This window comes from Bufo gargarizans, chromosome 11 (assembly GCF_014858855.1).
Source record: "Bufo gargarizans isolate SCDJY-AF-19 chromosome 11, ASM1485885v1, whole genome shotgun sequence".
In the NCBI taxonomy this organism is placed as follows: Eukaryota; Metazoa; Chordata; class Amphibia; order Anura; family Bufonidae; genus Bufo; species Bufo gargarizans.
In genome coordinates this window covers 37,783,300-37,804,117 of record NC_058090.1, presented here as the reverse complement: position 1 = coordinate 37,804,117, position 20,818 = coordinate 37,783,300, and the positions used below count along the sequence as shown (strand labels likewise).

General features: G+C 41.9%; 1 protein-coding gene across 1 annotated transcript in view; it reads left to right on the top strand.

Annotated features, from left to right (window-relative positions):
- Positions 1-20,818, top strand: part of SLC35F4 (solute carrier family 35 member F4) — a 231,764-nt gene that overhangs the window by 161,185 nt on the left and 49,761 nt on the right. Inside the window, exon 2 of the mRNA XM_044272248.1 lies at positions 19,859-20,153. Coding sequence (XP_044128183.1) covers positions 19,859-20,153 — 295 coding nt within the window. The remainder of the gene's footprint in view (positions 1-19,858; positions 20,154-20,818) is intronic.

Sequence of the window (20,818 nt, the reverse complement as noted above, 5' to 3'; positions counted from 1 at the left end):
CTTTGTTTTTGTACCATCTACATATAAACGCAGATCCAAAAATGCAATAGAAAATGGATCATGGTGTAGAACAAAATTGAATGAATCCAAGTTGCCCTCAAGATAATCTCCAAAAAGTGGTATGTCTGCTATATCACCTGACCTTACAAAGAGCAGGTCATTGATATAACATCCATACCACCTTATGTTATGAAAAAAGGGATTATTAATATCAACCAAAAATTAGCTCTCCCACCATGCCATAAAGATGTTTGCTATGGAGGGTGAAAATTTTGCCCTCCATAGAAGTGGAGTTTTTTACATAGCAGTGGAGTTTTTTTTATAGTGTTCTACAAATAATTCTAATTATTTTTTTCTCATCCCAAGTATATTACCTGACATACTATATATCATTCTACATTAAAATTGAATGGCCTCCATCTTCCCCAGATCCCTGAGTAATATTGTATTTTCCTCTCCTGTGCAGATTACTTTAACAATTTTTATCATCTGCAAATATTGTAATTTTCCTCCATAAGCCGTTGTTATTAATAAACCAGTTAAAAATAAGAGGACCAATTACTGACCCTTGTGGTACCCCACTAGTAAGGTTCCATGGACAAATTATTACAATTCGTGAACTTAATTAACATAGTTTGATAGTTACATAGCTTGGACCTTTCTTAAATCTAAGTATCTGATCCAGAAGAAGGCAAAACAAAAAACTCCCTGGCCAACGATAGCCAGGTTTGCTTTATGGCTTACACGACAGTTGGATAGCTTCTCTGGATCAATTAAATATCATTTATCACTGTAATAATTACAACCCTCAAAGTGGTAGTAGATGAGTAAAAAAACAGACCATTGGACAAACACTGTGTAAATCAGTTGGAAAGACAAAAAGATATTAGAGAAAACATAATGAGATGCATGCACAACATGATTTGCCACCATAAATTTCCTGGTCTCTCAGGCATTAGTGCAGTCTTTAATAATAAAGGATATGCGTAATCCATATCCAATGTATATGCAATGTTTGAAGAAAGAAGACCAAGAAGGATCAAATCTTCTGCAAAGACATAGAGGTGTATTATGTCTCTCATCATGTTCTCCATCAATGGATTCTTCTGAAACAACTGGAAGTATGAGCAATACCACCGGTTCCTATGTGATACAAATAGCAGCTGGAGATCTCGCTAACATGCCACCAAGCATTAGAAGAAAAATATTTCCACCAGCATGAGTAAACATGAAGTCCATGGGGCCGTCCAGTAGTCACTATGGAAAAAAAGGACAAATTCAAAAACAAAATCTACCCATAATATTAGATTTTTTTTCAATAGAATGAATGAAACAAGATGTCATAGAAATGCATTATCCTTCTTGGTGTGGGTTGATGTTTTCAAGACAATGTTTATGAGAGACTTAGGAGATGTCTCATAAAAAAGGATGTTAATCTACTGGACAAAATTCATTTCAACTCTTTCTTCTCAGATACTTCGCACTCATCCGTTTCACGGTGTCTGTCTGGAATCACATACTCGAAATCATGTAGTACCACAAGAAAGAAGATATGTAATATGCCTTCAGCTGAAGAATCTTCCTCTCCTATGTTTGAGATGGAAAGTAGAAGTCCCCTTCAAAGGTTTGGATGCACCAGATCCAACTTGGTCCAGAGTGGTTCAGGTATGACTCATCCTAACAATACTGGCATATTAACGTTGTGATTCTTATGTTTTACAGAAGGTACTGATGTTCTTGTTGCCTTCTAATTTCCCTTCTTACCAGTATTGGTCACTATTTTTTGCAGTCAGAATTGAAGCTATGGATTCTATATGTCTTATGGACTGTGGGAAGCACAGAAGAACTAGTCATAGAAAAATATTTAAGGATGGACTCAGCGGTAAATTTAAATCCTATAACACACAATGATGGGAACATGTGGTCTTATCGTACAGATTTTTTGTACTATATGTTTGACCATCTTCTTTTGTTAAGACACTTTCCTAGGCAGTTGCCATATTTTGAGGGCCTTGTTCTTATCCACTTCTCACGGACATCAGCAGGGTAAAGGATAAGCCTGCTCAGGGACTTTTGAAAATTACATCTACGAAATTCTTGAGCTACAGAGAGAAGAAAAATGCTCTGCAAGCAGCTTTCTCTAGGGTCCTTTCCAATTCAGTTTTATGTTCTGCCAAGATAAAAACACTGGAAAAGAATCTAGGAATTCTAAATATATTTAATTATCAGTAAAGAGATGAGTGCAGAGAGTAGTGATGGCTTTAAATAGAACTTACAAGACTTCAAGTGGGTTAGTTTTCCCATTTACAAGTCTGGCTTCTACAGTACTTAAAGGGGTTGTCCAGGTTCAGAGCTGAATCCGGACATACCTTTATTTTCACTCAGGCAACCCCCCTGACTTGAGCATCGGAGCAGTTCCTGCTCCGATGCTCTCCTTTGCTCTGCGCAGGGCATGGGCTCTTTTGTTTACAATAACACACTGCCATGGCGGAGGCTTCCACCCGGCAGTGTGTTCGGTGACGTCACCTGGGCTTTCTGGCAGCCCCATGGAGAGCCTGGAAATACCTTTGCCCTGCGCAATTTAGTGCAGGGCAAAGGAGAGCATCGGAGCATGAACTGCTCCGATGCTCAAGTCAGGGGGGCTGCTTGGGTGAAAATGGACGTATGTCCGGGTTCAGCTCAGAACCCGGACAACCCCTTTAAAAGAAAATGTGACATAGAACATGACAAGATGCCAGAAACAAGTATTCTAACACGGCCCAGAAGGAATAAGGACCCCAACGCCCTAGTCTCTAGCAAATAAGCAAGGCAGCCACCAATGACCAAGACATCTCTTCTAATCGGTGTCTGTAAATGGCATCAAACTTCCAATTATCAAGGTGATTGTATTCTGAATGAAAAACCTTCTGCATTAAAGGAGACATGTTCATTGAAGTATATGCTGACAACAGTGGTTTACTGAGCATAATGTAAACAAACTTGGTGGCAGGATTGGAGTAGCCCACTAGAGGTTCCTCAGTTGGCCCGGGGCTCTGAAAAATGAATGGGCCTCAAAAATCCAGCAGGAGACAACCCCATTTGGATATTACTTTGGAAACAACCACTTGTCACTCAGATCTATTCTTATGGGTTGATCCTCATTTAACGTATTAGACCATGTTGATGATATGGACATGTTGAGTATATAGGGTGTGGGACCTCAGGATCATTATCTTTAGTAGACCCAAGAAAGTTCACGCTAACGATGATCAGTGGAATCTTAATTCAGAAATTACACAGAAGGCAAAATCATATTTTTTCCACATAGTTAAAATGCCATCAGTTGCAGAGAGAGCAGAGCCTCTAAGGGTAACGACAACGCCCCCGTTGCTCCCAGAGGTTCATTTGTATATATTGAAATTTCATTTTTCTCAGCATTGCGGGTACATATGAACATGGGACCAACACAGATGCCTTCAGCTGCCAAGCTACCACTATCTTAGGTAGAAATCTGCTGACAGATGCCCATTTTCAGTCACCAACTTGGGAGGGGCTATCTACTAGTATTAAATAATGATTCATAATGCTTCCTCTCTCAATGAACTTTCAGCTGTGTGATTCGATTCCTTGTCTTAGTAGGAGAACTTTTTGCTGTTGAGTTAAATAATCCACTGTGCAACAGGGTTAATTACAAAATGACAACCTCCCTTGTTCTGAAAAAATAAAAGAGGACATAAAGTTGAGTGAATGTCATATTTGTATAATTATATTATTTTTACAATTTTGGAGGCTGACATTTCTTGTCTTCTGCAGCTCACTTTTACAGATTTTCTGTGCAGACTGAGCTAGGGTAAGCAGAGGAATCTCATGGACATTAAAGGGGTTTTCTTACCTTAGACATTGGGAGCGTATAGCTAGGATATGCCACCAATGTCAGAGAGGTGTGGGTCCCACTGTCTAGAATGAGCCCTTGAAAGTGAAAGAGAGCGCCCCGGGAAGGATGTCCTGGAGTGCACCATCAATGAGGCAGCATCGGGAAGGGGCAAGAGGGGGCAGCAGAAGGGCCATGGGCAATGAGCGCTTTCATTGTGGCAAAGGGGTTAGGTTAAGAAATTGCCATGGGGGGGGGGCATTTCAGTTTTCGCCTCAGGCAGCAGAAATGCTAGGTGCACCCCTGAGCATGGCCATCCTCCATTCACTTCTATGGGAGTTCCGAATATTTACGGCAGTCACATGGAAATGAATGTTGAGGTGGCCTTGCATGCATGGTGCACTCTCCATTCACTTCTACGGGACTTCCAAAAATACCTCAGCTTGCTCAACTGTTTTCAGAACTCACTTAGAAGTGAATGGAGAACATGCCACACATTTGTGGTGAGCTCTCCTTTACTTTAGGCCCCCCGTTCTTGAGAAAGCAGGGGGTCCCAAAGGCGGGACTCACACCCTTCTAACATTTGTGGCATATCTTAGCGTTATGGCACCAATGTGTGAGATGATACAACTTTTTTAAAGGGTGAGAGGTTTTTATGATAGATTATAGCGGTCTTGTACTTCTGCAAGAGTAGACAAGGTAAGATAGCAAGCCCAAAAAAGACTCTGTATGCATTTCCCTGTCATTCCCTGGGAGGAGCAGTATGCCATGTGATCGTGTCTGATTTTAATTTATTTTTTTACACTCTGGTGTCTCACCCAATTTTCCCTTAATTTGTGCTAAAAGATGTTATTGTGATCTCATGATTAATATAAGCAAATGAAAACCGGGCATCATATAGTACATGACAATCTCTTTCTAACAAATCTAGAACCAGACCTGTACCTCATATGGATCCAGAGCAATCCATTTGTTCCTCCATGAATTTGCTAGATTAATTTAAAGCTGGCGTCTCAGGGGCATGTCCCTTCTGTTCCAGCTTTCTCCCTATCCCAGCTCAGGGGGCGTCTTCTTTCTGTTGCAGCTCTCTCCCTGTAACTGTCACAGTTTCTAACAGTAGATCTGGCTGGTGGCAGGTGAAGGATGAAACTGAGCATGTGCATCCAACTTAGCAATGTTACTGAGGTGGACGGAGAAATAAGTAATAGACCAGCAGGTGGCGCTATACAGATACATTTTATTGAATAACTCAGTGACTATACCAATTGAGCACTATCAATATACAGTACAATTATCAGAGACAAAAATTGTAACAGGACCCATCAACTATCATCTACCATTTTAGTACTGGACTTAAGGCTGGAAATATGCAGATACATTTGTTGGACATATAGATAATATTCTGATTGGTGCTGCATGTTACTTTATATATTGCATTTAGCTGAGCTTTATACTTGGCATTGTATATTGTATATTCTCATATCCAGGAAATGCTCTTTTTGTGGTTTGTGGATCCCACAATGTTGTCTTCTAAGTTTTGGAATTTATATGTGGCCATAGCGAATGAATGCATCCAATACCTTTGCAGCCATTGGGTAAGGCTCTATCTCACAGATTTACTGCATTCAGACCAAATACTGAAAAAATTACCAGATATGAAGCAACGATATCTCAGAATTACTGGTATTGTGAGCAAAGTGAACGCAGAGCAGGAAGTTTGTGTGGTGACACTTCAGCCAATAGCTGCAGAGCAGGAAGTTTGTGTGGTGACACTTCAGCCAATAGCTGCAGAGCAGGAAGTTTGTGTGGTGACACTTCAGCCAATAGCTGCAGAGCAGGAAGTGATGTCAGAGAATGGGGGGGGGGGCATTATTTTGCTGACTTCTCCTGTGCAGCCCCATAAACATGCAGTCATTGTGTTATCCATGTGGCTAAACACCTGCAGTGTATAGAGAACCACAGAAACTTGCTCCTGAGGGACCAGAGGAAGGGATTTCCCAGTACTTAGATAGTGATAGACTATCCTTAGGATAGGTCATCATTATTAGATTGGTGGGGTCCGAAACCCTGCACCCCTACCGATCAGCTGTCTTCATCCACTATGTAATGGCCTTCCCAGGGTATTGCATCTCAGCAATAGGAGCTGAACTGCAGGTTTCTGGTGCCGGAAAATGCACCATTAAATGGAGCCTTTCGTACCCTGTATAGTTTCCGGTGAGGGGCCGAAACAGCTGATTGGTGGGGGTGTCAGGCAGTCAGACCCCCAGCAATCTGTTATTGATTAACTATCCATACATTTTATGAACCTTTTATGGACCTGGTACATATAAGTCCACTTTAATTAAGTTTAATAGAAAACAGAACAGGATTTTATTTTCTATTATACTCAATTATCATTTTATTTGCTGCCAAGTGGGCAATAATAGCGGAAATACAGATTTCATTATTATTTTTTTATTTTTTTGTAGCACATAGTGCACTTTTACATTCCCCTTTTGTGTGACATCTGATAAGATACAGTATTATAAGCCGCAGTGTTAATTAATGAAGCAGGTGCTGGATTTCATGGAAGAAAATCCAACATTATTAGAATTTAGATCTTTAATGACTAATTTTACAGCATAGGCGTAACTCCAATCTACCTGGCTCCAAAGCAATATCTCTAACAGGCCCCTCCACCTAAGCAATTTATAATACTTGTGTCTTCTTAAAGAGGCCAATTGAAACTGACCCCTCTACATCCCCTTTAGCTGTGCTCCTATTTACAGATTACCTACATTCACAACAAGATGTTTTTATATTCCAAAAATTAGAAATCAAAGTAAAATATCTCATTTGTTCATGGTTTCCCCATACAGTAACTTTAACAGAGGTTCCACTTGAACTCCTCCATATAACATGCACTATAAATAATGGCTACTTCTGGAAATTCCTGATTTGCAATCAGTGCCCTATTGAGGTTCTTAAAGAGGACCTGTCACCTCTCCTGACATATGTCTGTTTTAGTAACTACCGTATTTTACTCCCTATAAGACACACCTAGGTTTTTAGAGGAGGAAAATAAGAAAATAAATATTTTTCATTAGACATCAGATCAGACCACCAATGTTAATCAGACCTCAGATCAGACCCCCAATGTTAATCAGACCTCAAAACAGACCTGCAATGTTTATAAGACCCCAATCAGACCTCAGATCAGACCCCCAGTGCTGATAAGATCTCCATTCAGACCTCAGATCAGAACCACAATGTTTATAAGACCCCCAATCAGACCTCCATTTTAATAACACCACATGTTAATCAGACTTCAGAGCAGACAAAATAAACTAAATAAATCAACTTGCCTCTCCTGTTCCAGACGCCGCTGCCCAGCTCTCCTCCTACTCTTCCCGCCACATTGTGCTGCAACCCGATATCGCACAAAGTGAAGTCACAGAGCGTGCAGACATCATCACGCTGTGCGCAGCTCACACAACAGCGTACGGTGCCTGCAGGAGGAGGTCAGGGAGCGGTGAGTACATAGCCCCCACAGGGATCGGTGCATTCACCGCTCCCCTGTCCTCCTTTACTAATGAGCGTTTCCATAATGAAGACAGCAAGTGTTCCTTTGAATACCACCAAATTCGACTATGAGGGAAAAGTAGTGCAGAGCATCATATCGTAGATCTTAGGGAGGGGCTATCAGAGAGTATTAAAGCTCTGAAAGCCAAGTGCATTCCTCATGGAGCAGAAACACTTTTAATTGTGAGAAGCTGTTCTCAGTAAATACTTTTTGCATGAAATATTTTAGGATTTTCTGGTCTCCATGATACCTTGCATCACCCAGCATGATCGGGCCCTCTCATAATTGCAGCACACTGTGCCACAGCCAAACCACAGTAAGGGGCTATACACATAACATTTTTGTCTCATGTTTAAAATATATTTTTTGGGGAAAATGTATGCAAAACCATGGAACGAATGCCACTGTTTGGCATACCGGGTCTAACTACAGTTCCTTGGGGTCCAACCTCCATATCATCAATAATGTTTAATAGGTTTTGATTCAAAGAAATAGACCCTAGTGGCAATTTGTGTCCAAAGGCAGCTCCAAATGTTTTTCTTCTGCTGGACCTCTGGGGCCCACTACGGTATCAGAGCCTGGGTTCATCAGAGGATCCCCTAGTTCTCTGATGGACAAGTTCAACTCTGTTGGTATATGTCCAAGGCATGCATGTATATATGTTAAAAGTGTCAACACAGCCTAAGAGATGCTTTTTTAGGAGCTCACCTCGCTGGCTAAGAAATGAGGATCCTGAACATAGGACTGACTTTCATTAATTCAGGTTTCTCTAAAAGGGTATTAAAAAGTAGTTTTTTTGAACCAATCTGGGGTCCATATTTTGTATATTGATTAGTGGTGTAAAATGTGATGGTCAATGGAAAAAAAATAGTTTGTTAGGATCGTTAGCTGTAAACATAATTGTTGAATTATTTTTAGTTGTGTTCGCATGAAGAAATATTTAAGACAGATTACTTTCAATTAAAAAATCAATGCCTATAAACCCATAACAATCATACCTGTATTTTCTTTTTTTTCTTTTTAAAATCTGTTTATTGATTTTATAACATAGAAAATGGATTACAAACAAGGGATACAATACCCCAATGGGACAATGCATAAAGTAAATACAATGTTAAGAAAAGGAGTCATACTCGTATATAAATCAAACACAAAGAGCAATGCGAGTCACATCATAGGAGGTACACTAGAGGAAGTATTAGATGTTAAAAGTGACACGACATACCTGTATTTTCATTGCATTAAATATAATTTCAAAAACTTGCACAGTAGCTGCAAACTTAAGGTGGTCATGCACACTGAGTGAAAGTCAGCTGAACCCTACACACTCCAGTGAATCAGTCGAATATATACTGTATTTTTCTCCCAATTCTGGGTAAGAAAAATAATTGGGTGTGTCGGCTTTAAACATGTTCAATCATTTGTGCAGGAGATAAGCTGCTACCAAAGGAGTCTGGTAGGCGTATTCCTCTCCCCATTAAGAAAGCATACGTTGAGTCGTATGTGCTTATTTATTGTGAGGTTGGGGGAAATATCTGTCGACAGGTATCTTGAGTGTTTGATCAGCTTTACTTGAGACTTAGAAACCCTGCCTTAGTATAAAAAAAAGTGTTGAAAATGTCAAAGTCATTGAGTTGTAAGTAGAAACTTACAATATTTTTGGACTATAAGACTCACTTTTTTTGCAGGAAATAATCTTGCTTGAACATGCCTGTGTCTTACAGTCTTCAGTTCGGGTGATCCAGTTTTAATTAGTAGAACATTTTTTTTTCTCAATTTCTTGTTAAACCTGGGGGGGCTTTATGGTCAGGTGTGTCTTATAGCCTGAAAAATACAGTACATAACCAAGTCAAGATGGATGTGTAGCTTGAAAAGTATCAGACAATTTGGTGTAGGAAGAACAGTCAACAGTCCAGCAAATTGGGGCTGTCCCAGGTCAAGAAAGGATGGGGTTTATGTAAATCTTGGCTATAAAAGGACGTTCCCACACTGATTTCTGCATTCTCAGAGGGGGGCCTACTAGCCCCAAATTTACAAACTGCAATGTTGGTAAGTATGGGTCGCAGTGGATTGTGGGATTGGAGACAGGTATTTGTTGTCAATGATTGGGCTTAAGTCCATCAAAGTTGTTTGAATGCTCTATTTCAATGCATGTCAGGAGTCATGGGGAGGGACTCCATAAGTCATCAGCAGCATTTGGCCAGGCACCTAGCTTCACTGCGTATGCGCGAAGTGTGCTGGAGGTGGCTTGTCATGTCATGCCCAACCTGCAGGATGTCAATCAATCAAGTCATTATGGGGAGTAGCCTGTAGGACTCTTCGAAGGAGCTGCTCCTACCCCATGACTCTCGACTTACAATGGAATACAACACTCAAACTTCTCTTCCTGGCTTATGCCAGAATGCTCAAAATATACAAGATCATCAGTGTGAAGCGGTCACCGTTCTGGATAATAGGGTGGTGGAAGCTTTGGAGCCTAAATACTGAAAAGGTTCCCTTTAATGAAAGTGCAGGAGAACCTTATGCATTGGCTGGGTTTGGGGTGGCTCCAGTGTTACGCTGGGTCCCCCGGACACTGTCAAGGTGTCCCCACATGTTGCTGCTCTCTGAAAGGGGTGATAATTCCCACTGGGTGCACCACACCTTAAGTCCAGAGAGTCAGGGTCTGAAGTTAACCAGTGTGCTTCTTTCCTGGAGGAATTTAGGTGCAAAACAATACAGGCAAGGCACTGGGCTGGCTTCACCAGTCTCCTCCTGGGCAGAAGAAGGGTTTGATGCTGAGGAAAGGCCTGAGCTAGCTATCCCTTTCTCTTAGAATGCTGGTACCCTGGTCAAAGGCTGGAGGCCCATGGTCTGTGGCTCAGTAGTCTAGCTGGCTCATAGGTCACAGGGCAGGTGAACCATGGGCTGTGGATCAGCATCCCCATCTCAGTGTCCTCTTCTGGTCACTCATACAGTCTCTTCTTTTAAGCACTGATCCCTAACTGTAGAACACTGGGTGCTCTGACTGCTTTCCTTATATACAGTTTCTAGCTGAACTAAAACCTTGTAGTAGGAAGGGTGGAGTGGAAGAAACACAACCCAAACAAATACAATGCTACAATTCTCTGTGTGTCATAGACTTTCATTAGCACTTCAATGATATCTAATGGGAATGACAAAGCAGTTTTTCCAGAAAAAAAGTATTCTTATATAGACAGACATAATAAGATAGCTAAACCAGACACTTAAAAGGTCAGCCTGTCTGGTTTTGGTGGTAAACAAGTCTGGCTTTTTTTCCCTCAAAAACATACTGTACTCTTCTTTAAACCGCATGGTAACTTTGGAAAACTACTAAATTCTCTTAATCAGCTAGAAAGTCCTCAAAGTATCTCAGTATTCATTAACCCTTTCCACAGTACAGTGCAAATACAGTGTAAATGAATACGGATATGTATCACAACAAACTTATAAAATACAGTTACACAGTAATTTACAGTATATCAGGTCAAATTAACTCTTTAAAGTGTGAACAAATTAAGGAGTTGATGACTTTGCATAGGGGTAATGGGGGGCAAATGTCCAGACTTCAAAGTGCCCCTGCTCCAGGGTGCTACACTCACTGAAGGCTCTCGTAAGCATTCTCATTGGTGTACCATTTCAGATTTGTGAGCCATGAGAACTATTTGTGTAGCCCCTACATGTAGTCTCGGAAGGAGCCTGGATATTTTTCTTTAAAAAAGTTGTCTCACCAAGTATCTGCCACGGGGAAATGTAGTATTACATGGCATTCATTTACTATATATGTGTCTGCAATAATAAGCATATGGACATGGGTGTCTATGAATCTATCATGTCTGAATAGCTTTTAATGACAAAGTGTTGCTCCTGGCGCATGGACATGTAATGAAAGGATGATTCATGATAAAATACATGATATTAGCTCTCTTAGGAGATGTTACAATGCACAGGAGATGAACTCTGCATGAGAATCAGCCAATTTTTTGCACAGACTACAGCTGTGGTGTAGGAAAGAAATAATGGGACATAATAGATGAATAATAGATTCTGCTTTCAGAAGACAAATTGACATATTTTGCATGTGACTGGAGTGCTGATTTTGTTACATGACCTTGTAGTTATTGTGCTTTTGAGCCATTTATTATGGAAGAGAAATGGTATAAACTCTCTAACACAGTCTACAGAAAAGATAGCTAAAGAACAAAATGAATCTAAAATGAATGAACAAACATCACATATGGAAAACCAATGGTACAGCTGTAAAGTGTCAACAGTTGACCAATAATGATTATCTGGCAGTCAAGAAATGCAGTCACCTTCCTATACAGGCTGAAAAGGAGACATGGAAATTAATGGTGCTAGGAGCTTGTCATCAACAGAACCTACCAAAAATGTGTAGAATGCATCACACTTCTTTAACCCCTTTAATGACCCTGCCATTTTCACCTTAAGGACCAGGCCATTTTTAGCAAATCTGACATGTGTCACTTTATGTGGTATTTTTAAAAAGCATTTACATATCTAGGCCCTTCTGAGATTGTTTTCTCGTCACATATTGTACTTCAAGACAGTGGTAAAATGGAGTAAAAAAATTTCATTTTTATTTATAAAACAAATACCAAATTTACCAAAAAGATTAAAAAAAATTGTAAATTTCTAAATTTCAATTTCCCTACTTTTATAGTAGATAGTAATACCTTCAATTGTTAAAAAATTGTTATTACTTTACATTCCCCATATGTCTACTTCATGTTTGGATCATTTTGAAAATGACATTTTATTTTTTTGGGGACTTTAGAAGGCTTAGAAGTTTAGAAGCAAATCTAAAAACATTTCCAAACCCCAATTTTTTCATGACCTGTTCAGTTATGAAGTCACTTTCTGGGGCTTACATTTTAGAAACCACTCATAAATCACCCCATTTTAGAAACTACACCCCTCAAGCTATTCAAAACTGATTTTGCAAACTTTGTTAACCGTTTAGGTGCCCCACGAGAATTAAATGAAAATGGGACTGAAATGTAATTTTTTTTTAGCAGATTTAAAATGTTAATTTATTTTTTCTGCAACACATCAAGGGTTAACAGCCAAAAAAATATCTAAATCTACTACCCTGAATCTGGAGTTTACAGAAACACCCCATGTGTGCTCAAAAACTGATGTATGGGCGCACAGCAGGCTTCAGAGTGGAAGGAGCACCATATGGCTTTTGGAGAGCGGATTTAGCTGGAATGGTAATTGGGAGCTATGTCGCATACGAAGACACCCTGAGGTGACCCTACTGTGGAAACGCCCAAAAATGTACCCCAATCCGGAAACTACACCCCTCAAGGAATATTTCAAGGTGTGTAGTGAACACTTTGACCTATGTGTTTCACAGAATTAGGAAACGCTTGGCTGCGAAAATGAAAAATTACAATTTGTTGCAGCAAAAGTTGCTTACACCCACAGTTTAAACTTTCACAAGGGTAAACAGGACAAAATGCACCCCACATTTTGTTCCCAATTTCCCCCCGAATTTGCCAACACCCGATATGTGCTCAAAAAATGATGTATGGGCGCATGGCAGGGTTCAAAAGGGAAGTAGCGCCATAGGGCTTTTGGAGGACAGATTTTGCAGGATTGGCTTTTGTGAGCTATGTCGCATATGAAGACACCCTGAGGTACCTCGACAGTAGAAACCCCCCAAATGTGACCCCATTCTGGAAACTATACTCCTCAAGGAACATTTCAAGATGTGTAGTGAGAACTTTGTCCTAAAAGGTGATTCATGGAATTGGCTGTGAAAATGAAAATGTTTTCACTTTCACAAGGGGGAACTGGAGAAACTGCACCCCCTAATTTATTACCCATTTTCTCCTGATTACAGCAATACCCCATATGTGCTGTAGACTTATGGGCGTACCACAGGGGTCAGAAGGAAAGGAGCACCAAATGGCTACTGGAAGGCAGATTTCTCCGGAATAATTGACAGGCGCCATCTTGCAATTGATCACACCCTGAAGTTGCCCTAGAGTGGAAACCCCATATGTGCTAAAAAAAAAATGGAAGGAGCACCATATGGCGGTTAGGAATGAGGATTTAGCTGGAATAGTAATTGGGAGCTATGTCGCGTATGAAGACACCCTGAGGTGGCCCTATAGTGGAAACCTCCAAAAAGTGACCCCATTCTGGAAACTACACCCCTCAAGGAATACTTTCAAGGTGTGTAGTGAGCACTTTGACCCATCAGGCGTTTCACAGAATTAGGAAACGCTTGGCTGTGAAAATAAAAATTAAAAAAATTTCCAGAAAAAGTTGCTTTACACCCATATTTTTCACTTTCACAAGGGGAAACAGGACAGAATGCACCCCCCATTTTGTTGCCCATTTTCCACGAATATGCCAACACCCCATATGTGCTAAAAAAAAAAATGATGTATGGCCGCACGGCAGGCTTCAGAGTGGAAGGAGCACTATATGGCGGTTAGGAGAGAGGATTTAGCTGGAATGGTAATTGGGAGCTATGTCGCATATGAAGATACCCTGAGGTGGCCCTATAGTGGAAACCTCCAAAAAGTGACCCCATTCCAGAAACTACACCCCTTAAGGAATATTTCATGGTGTGTAGTGAGCACTTCGATCCATCAGGCGTTTCACAGAATTAGGAAACGCTTGGCTGTGAAAATAAAAAATGAATTTTTTTCCAGTAAAAGTTGCTTTACACCCACATTTTTCACTTTCACAAGGGGTAACAGGACAAAATGCACCCCACATTTTGTTGCCCATTTCCCCCTGAATACGCCAAAAAATGATGTATGGGCGCACAGCAGGGCTCTAGATTCAAACAGCTAAATATGGATTTTAGGTGCCATGTCGCATTAAATAAATTCCTGAGGTCCCCAGAAATGAAAGACCCCAAGAAGTGACCCCATTTTGGAAAAAGGTGACCCCGTATGAACATTTTAAGTGGTGGAAAGGGTACTTTTTAGCAAACAGGTGTCTCACAGAAGGCAGAAATACTTGAGAGAAGCATTTCAAAGCACACATTTGTAAAAATGAAAAATTACTAGCAGACCCCAATTTTGCACTTTCACAAGGGGTTAAGGGAGAAAATGCACCCAAGTATATGTTCCCCATTTTCTCCACATTTTGCGAACACCCCATATGTGCTCAAAAAATAATGTATGGGCACATGGCAGGGCTCTAGATTCAAACAGCTAAATATGGTTTTTGCAGGCCTAAATTGGCAGACATGGATTTTAGCTGCCATGTCGCATTTAAAAAAAGGACAGGGACAGAGGCATCTGGAACAGCTGCAAAAAAAAAAAATCTAAATCTGTGCAGCTATTCCAGATGTTGTTCTTCTTTTCACAGCAGCAAAGGGGTTAAATTCACAGTGGTGGTACACCACAAGTCCCAGCAAACCACAGCAGCACAGAAAGGAACAAAACCTTTCTGCATGCAGTCACGAGCTACAATGGCTGCATCCAGGGAAGTTCAGCCTCTTCCTGTGCAGCTATAGCGCTGACATTGGCTGGAGCGTTGTTCCAGCCAATGGCAGCGCTGGCGGGGGACCCAAAACTAGTGTTCCCTGCCTCACCTCGGATGTGACCGGTGCTAACCAGGCCCCTGACCTCCTTCCGACCCGCCCTGCAGCTTCTGACAACTTTCTGCGCTGCGATGTGACGGTCTCATTGATCGTCCAATCGCAGCGCTTGGAGCTGCGGGGGGAGGGGGCGATCGGCACCGTACTGCCCTTGCCCGGCATGGCTGCCTGCCGGCAGGAGCAGCCATGGTGCCGCGATTCCACCCTGATCTTCCCCCAGAGCTCCTCATGAAGTACATGTACGTCATGGGTCTTTAAAGAGGACTTTTCATCAGAAAATAGTGTGTTAAATTCTTATACGACCTTATGGGGCTCCAAGCGATGCTCTGCGCTGGGGACTCCAAGATGGCGCTCGGTCCGGATGTCTAGAAGCTCAAGAGTTCTCGCGAACCTCGCAAGAACTTGAACTCCTTCTCCCTGGCTAAGAGCAGGGCGCTGCGATTGGATGTGCTCGCTGCCAGGGAGAGCATAACCGCGCCCACCAGAACTTAGAGAACAACGCCTACTATAACTTTGTCGCCTCATTTGCATAAAAAAGAAGTGTCCGGACATCAGTGAGAGGAGCCCAATAAGGTTGTATAAGAATTTAACACACTATTTTCTGATGAAAGGTCCTCTTTAATACTGTCCAGATATGAAGTACATGGGTCCTTAAGGGGATAAAAATCTTGTTTTTAGGTCTTTGTTTTTATTTATACTGATTTGTATGTATTCCCCTGGAAATAATCAGCACTAGTATGTTGCAGGTACCACATGTTAAACCCTGCATCTTGGTAACACCCCATGCTCTGCCGCTATTCGGTGGGCACAGGCATTGCATCTGCTGCTAGATCTTTCTGTGTGTATTAGTGTCTATTCATTGAATCTCTCCCTACAGCACCTGCAAGGGTTAATTCCCCTTTTTTTTTAAATCTGTGTTCAGCTGTTTCACTATTGAGCTTATAAGATCTCCTGCATGTGCTGGGCTGTTTGTTCCATTCCTTGCCTGAGCAATTAATTCCTCTTGGTTTCACTTGATTGCTAGACCCTACAAAAGAGCTGTACACCATTTCTCTGTCTGTATACCAACTTCTGCCTTGATCCTAGCTCTCTTTTGTCTGATCTAACCCATGCCCGTTCATTGTCCTGACACTGAGCCACCTGCCCTGACCTCTGGACTGTTTCATGGATTCACATAGTTCTCTGTTTGTCCTGACCTCTGCCTGTTTCCTGACTTTGTGCATTGCCTGATCCCCCAGTGAGTCAGCAGCCAACCACACTGAACTATTCCAAGCGGTAGTCGTCTGCTGGCCCCCCTGCAGAAAAAGACAGATCCTTTTATAGGTGTTAAAGGGTAAAAACCAGAGGACGACCAGGATAACATCCTCAGGGCTAGTTGAGTAAAAAGACTGAAGGAGGAAAAGACTGAAGACTTGGTGGGGATAATGCATAAACAGTATAAACAAAGTGTACAAGAAATCTTCAAGATTAATAATAAACTGCAAAAGTGCTGGGCTGTAATAAGAGCATAAATCAGAAAGATCAAAGTATAATAACAAGCTCACACTAAACAAAGAGAGAGCATAAGGGTAATGCATGTAGTACTGAGCACATGAGCAGCTGTAAGCCACAAACATCAGGAGAACCAGCACCACAGACATGCATTTTGCATATATTGCTTACATGTGGTTCACAGGACTAAAGAACTGGACTTGATATATAACAGTTGCCTTTCCCTGGTACTATTGGAGTCTCCTGGTACTCAAATATCCCCAACAATTACAGTATGGCAGAACTACTTAGTAACCGGAGGGTTACAGAAATATTTCGAAGCACATATCTACACTGGCAGCCAATATACATAAGTAAAGTCAATGAACGAGGAACTGTATGATGGTAAACTGATGACGGCACAAATAGATGAAAGAGATGGCAGTCAGGCAATAGAGCAGATGGAAGGTGGTGATGGTACACAGATTGAGCGTGAATGACTGTGATTACAAATAAAAGACACTGACCGAAACTGACCCTGATCTGAATACTACTGCAGCAAGAGTGCAAAAAGGACCTAGGATAAGGAAACCAATCAAAAAACACATATTTGGCCAACAATTAACTGAAAAACAGACTGCAGTTCTAGTACCAATGAAGTAGCTAGGAAGGACTACAAGTACCAAGCTAAACAAGTAGCATGCTATACCCAGCAACTAAAAAACAGAAAGCATGAACATTTAAAGGAAGACTATCTTATGAAGAACTCCTCCCTAAATTAACCAAGCTAATTAGGTGTAAGGCAGCTGTATAGCACCTCCCTGAAACAATGTTAGTAGGCAGGAGAAGATGGGACAACTGCTGCTCGTAACATCCCAGACTTGTTTTTCATCCTTTTAATGTATTTATTGTTCTTTTTTATTGATGAATTTATAAACTGGTGAAGTTTTATTGGTCCTGCATGTTGCTTTTCAGTGGTTTGCTTGCATATTATGTGCTTTGTACTAGTTGACATATTATTCACCTATAATTATTATTCATCCATGCAATGCTAGTAAGAGGAAGATTCTCATAAACTTCAGCAGTGTATTTCTCATGTATTACATGGGGAAATACTACTGAGGTTTTTAGTTAGAGCATTGGGCTCTGTGGCTCAATGGTTTGAATCTTTGCCTTCAGTACAGAAGGCCCTGGGTTAAAAACCCAGCAGAGACAATAAACAATTAGGATGCATTCACACGTCCGCAAAATGGGTCCGCATCCATTCCGCAATTTTGCGGAACAGGGGCGGACCCATTCATTTTCACTGGGGCCGGAATGTGCTGTCCGCATCCGCATTTGCGGTATTCCTGTACGCAATTGCGGACAAGAAAAGGCATTTTCTATGAGAGTGCCGGAGAATGCGGAACGTACATTGCCGTTGTCCGTGTTTTGCGGATCCGCAAAACACATACGGACGTGTGAATGGACCCTTAGAGATAAATTCTAGTTAAATGGGTTATCCAACAAATTATAAGCCAGTTCTACTTTACACCAGTTTGATAAATTACCCCAAATGTTCCTATAGTGTCCACAGCAGTTATAATGTCCCCTAGAGACCCCCAGTAATAATAACATCCTATATTGTGCTCCAGGCAATAATCCCTGTATAGTGTCTCCAAAAATAATAGATTTGCCCCTATAGTGTCTCCCCAATAGCAACACCCCATATAGTACTTTTCACCAAACTGCCCCCACATAGTAATCCCCCCATAGTAATTTGCCCCCACACAGTTATTTCCCCTAAACTGCCCCATATAGTAGTTTGCCCCCACACAGTAATTTCCCCTACATAGTAATTTCCACTACACTGCCCCCACATAGTAATTTCCCCCACACTGTCCCCACATAGCAATTTCCCCCACATAGTAATTTGCCTCCACACTGCCCCACCTAGTAATTTCCACTACACTGCCCCTACATAGAAATTACCCCACACTGCCCCCACATAGCAATTACCCCACACTGCCCCCACACAGCAATTACACCACACTGCCCCCACACAATAGTTTCCCCCCACATAGTAATTTGTCCCCACATAGCAATTTCCCCCACACTGCCCTCACACAATAGTTTCCACCACACTGCCCCCAAATAGTAGTCCCTCCCATAATAATTTGGCCCCACACAGCCCCATATAGTAATTTGCCCCCACATAGTAGTCCCTCCCATAATAATTTGCCCCCACACTGCCCCAACATAGCAATTTGCTCCCACACTGCCCCATATAGTAATTTGTCCCCACATAATAGTCCAGGTCCCTCCCATAATAATTTGCCCCCACACTGCCCCATATAGTAATTTGCCCCCACACTGTCCCATATAGTAATTTGCCCCACATAGTAGTCCCTCTCATAATAATTTGCCCCCATATAGTAATTTGCCCCACATAGTAGTCCCTCCCAATGCCATAATAATTTAGCCCCACACAGCCCCCACATTCCCCCTCCCATGCACTCGAGGTCTCGACTCTTCCCTAATATGTCCTCCTCTGTGTGTAGTCCCCCACATGTCCCCCAAAGTAGGCACATGAAATAAAAAAAGAAAGAAAAAAAATTAAAAGCTAAATACTCACCGTCCAGGGCCAGGCACTTGCTCGCAGACGAAGGTTCAAGGCGGGATGAGGCAGGCGTGCATACGTCAATGTGCTGTGTCCCGGCACAGGCGCATGATGATGTCATCACGCACGCCTGCGCCGGGATTTCACTACCGCATAGGCCTCAGGCCTACTAGGCCTGAAGCCTATGGCGGAGATAGGCGACGGGACAGGGAGCTATGCGCTCCCGTGCCCCGCCGCAGTATGTGGGCGTTCGGGTCGGCGCTGGGCCCGGGGCTGCCGACCCGAACGTCCCTATTGTAATCCGCCACTGGCGCAGCCGTATCTCTGCATCTCTCCAAGCACAGCACCGTACATAGTACTTGCTATTGCACCATTTACTTCAATGGGGCTGAGCTGCAACTGATGTACGGTTACGTAATTTGGCCTAGGAAGAAGCCACGGCACCACAGAGTGTGCAACCTCTTCTAACAGTTGAACGGCTGAGGTCCCAGGTGTTGGACCCCTGCCAATCTAATAAATATAATTTACTGAATAACCCCTTTAAATACACAGGGCTGTCCACAAGCATATTAACAGTGCTTGGTGATACCACCCACCTCTGTGTATGGATACAGTCATATATGGAGTCAGCAGAGCAAGAACTCCTGTTCAGAAACCATTGTCTTTCCACCTGTCAGCCCCCCAGCAATCAGTTAGCTATCCTCTACTATCCACAGGATGCAAACTTGGCACAACCCCAATCTTTAGTCAAGCACATGAATAAAAAAACATTTTTCTTCTATTTTCCAGGTGGAGATGGAGCACAAGCAAATGCAGAAAATATACCCGAAAGCCAGGAAAAATCCCGATGTCAGTCATGTACCTCCACGTTCCTAAAAATTATCTGGGGATGCCTGATTATCCTCTCAGTGTCATCGTCCTGGGTTGGAACCACTCAGATAGTAAAAATCACATACAAGAACTTCTACTGCCCGTTCTTTATGACGTGGTTCTCAACCAACTGGAACATTATGTTTTTCCCGGTGTATTATTCTGGGCACCTAGCAACAGCACAAGAGAAGCAGTCACTGCTCCAAAAAATCAGGTAGGTGCCTGTGGAGAAATGTTTGCATGCTATAATACATCTTGTATAGCAACTGATTTCAACATAATAAAGCTAAGGAAAGTCCCACTTGATAATGAGGAAGTATATCTGAGGCCATGCCCAATGAAGTATAACATTCTAAGAATGTGCTTCCGTGCCATGGGGCCACATAGCAAAACTTGGTATGCGCCCCCTGCACCTAGTTTCCCAGTGTAAGTACGTCAATCACTCCCAGGCAATGCACCCCAGATTTTTTTATTAATGTACCTTTTTTTTAAATTATTAAGTGGAAGAAATTATTGTAACAGAAAAGTTACCTTTGGCCTCACCCACTTTATCTGACTTTATGTTGGAAAAATGGAACAGGTGCTTCAAATATATGGCGCTAATTCTGACCACCATATTTTCCAATGTACATACACCAAAAAACTGGCAAAAATACATTGATAAATCTCCTCCTTCTCTTCTTGTCACAAAGCTGGCTGCCTGCAGCCACCACTAGGGGGAGCTCAGTGAATAGGAATTATTACAACTACCATTGAAGCTTTAATAATCTTTTTGCATTGAAGTAGAGCAAATAGCATTTTTTTTTAAATACAGAAATTCCGCCCCAGAAGAACCAAATACCACAGGGCAAAATACTGCCGCCCCCACCACAGTATTCA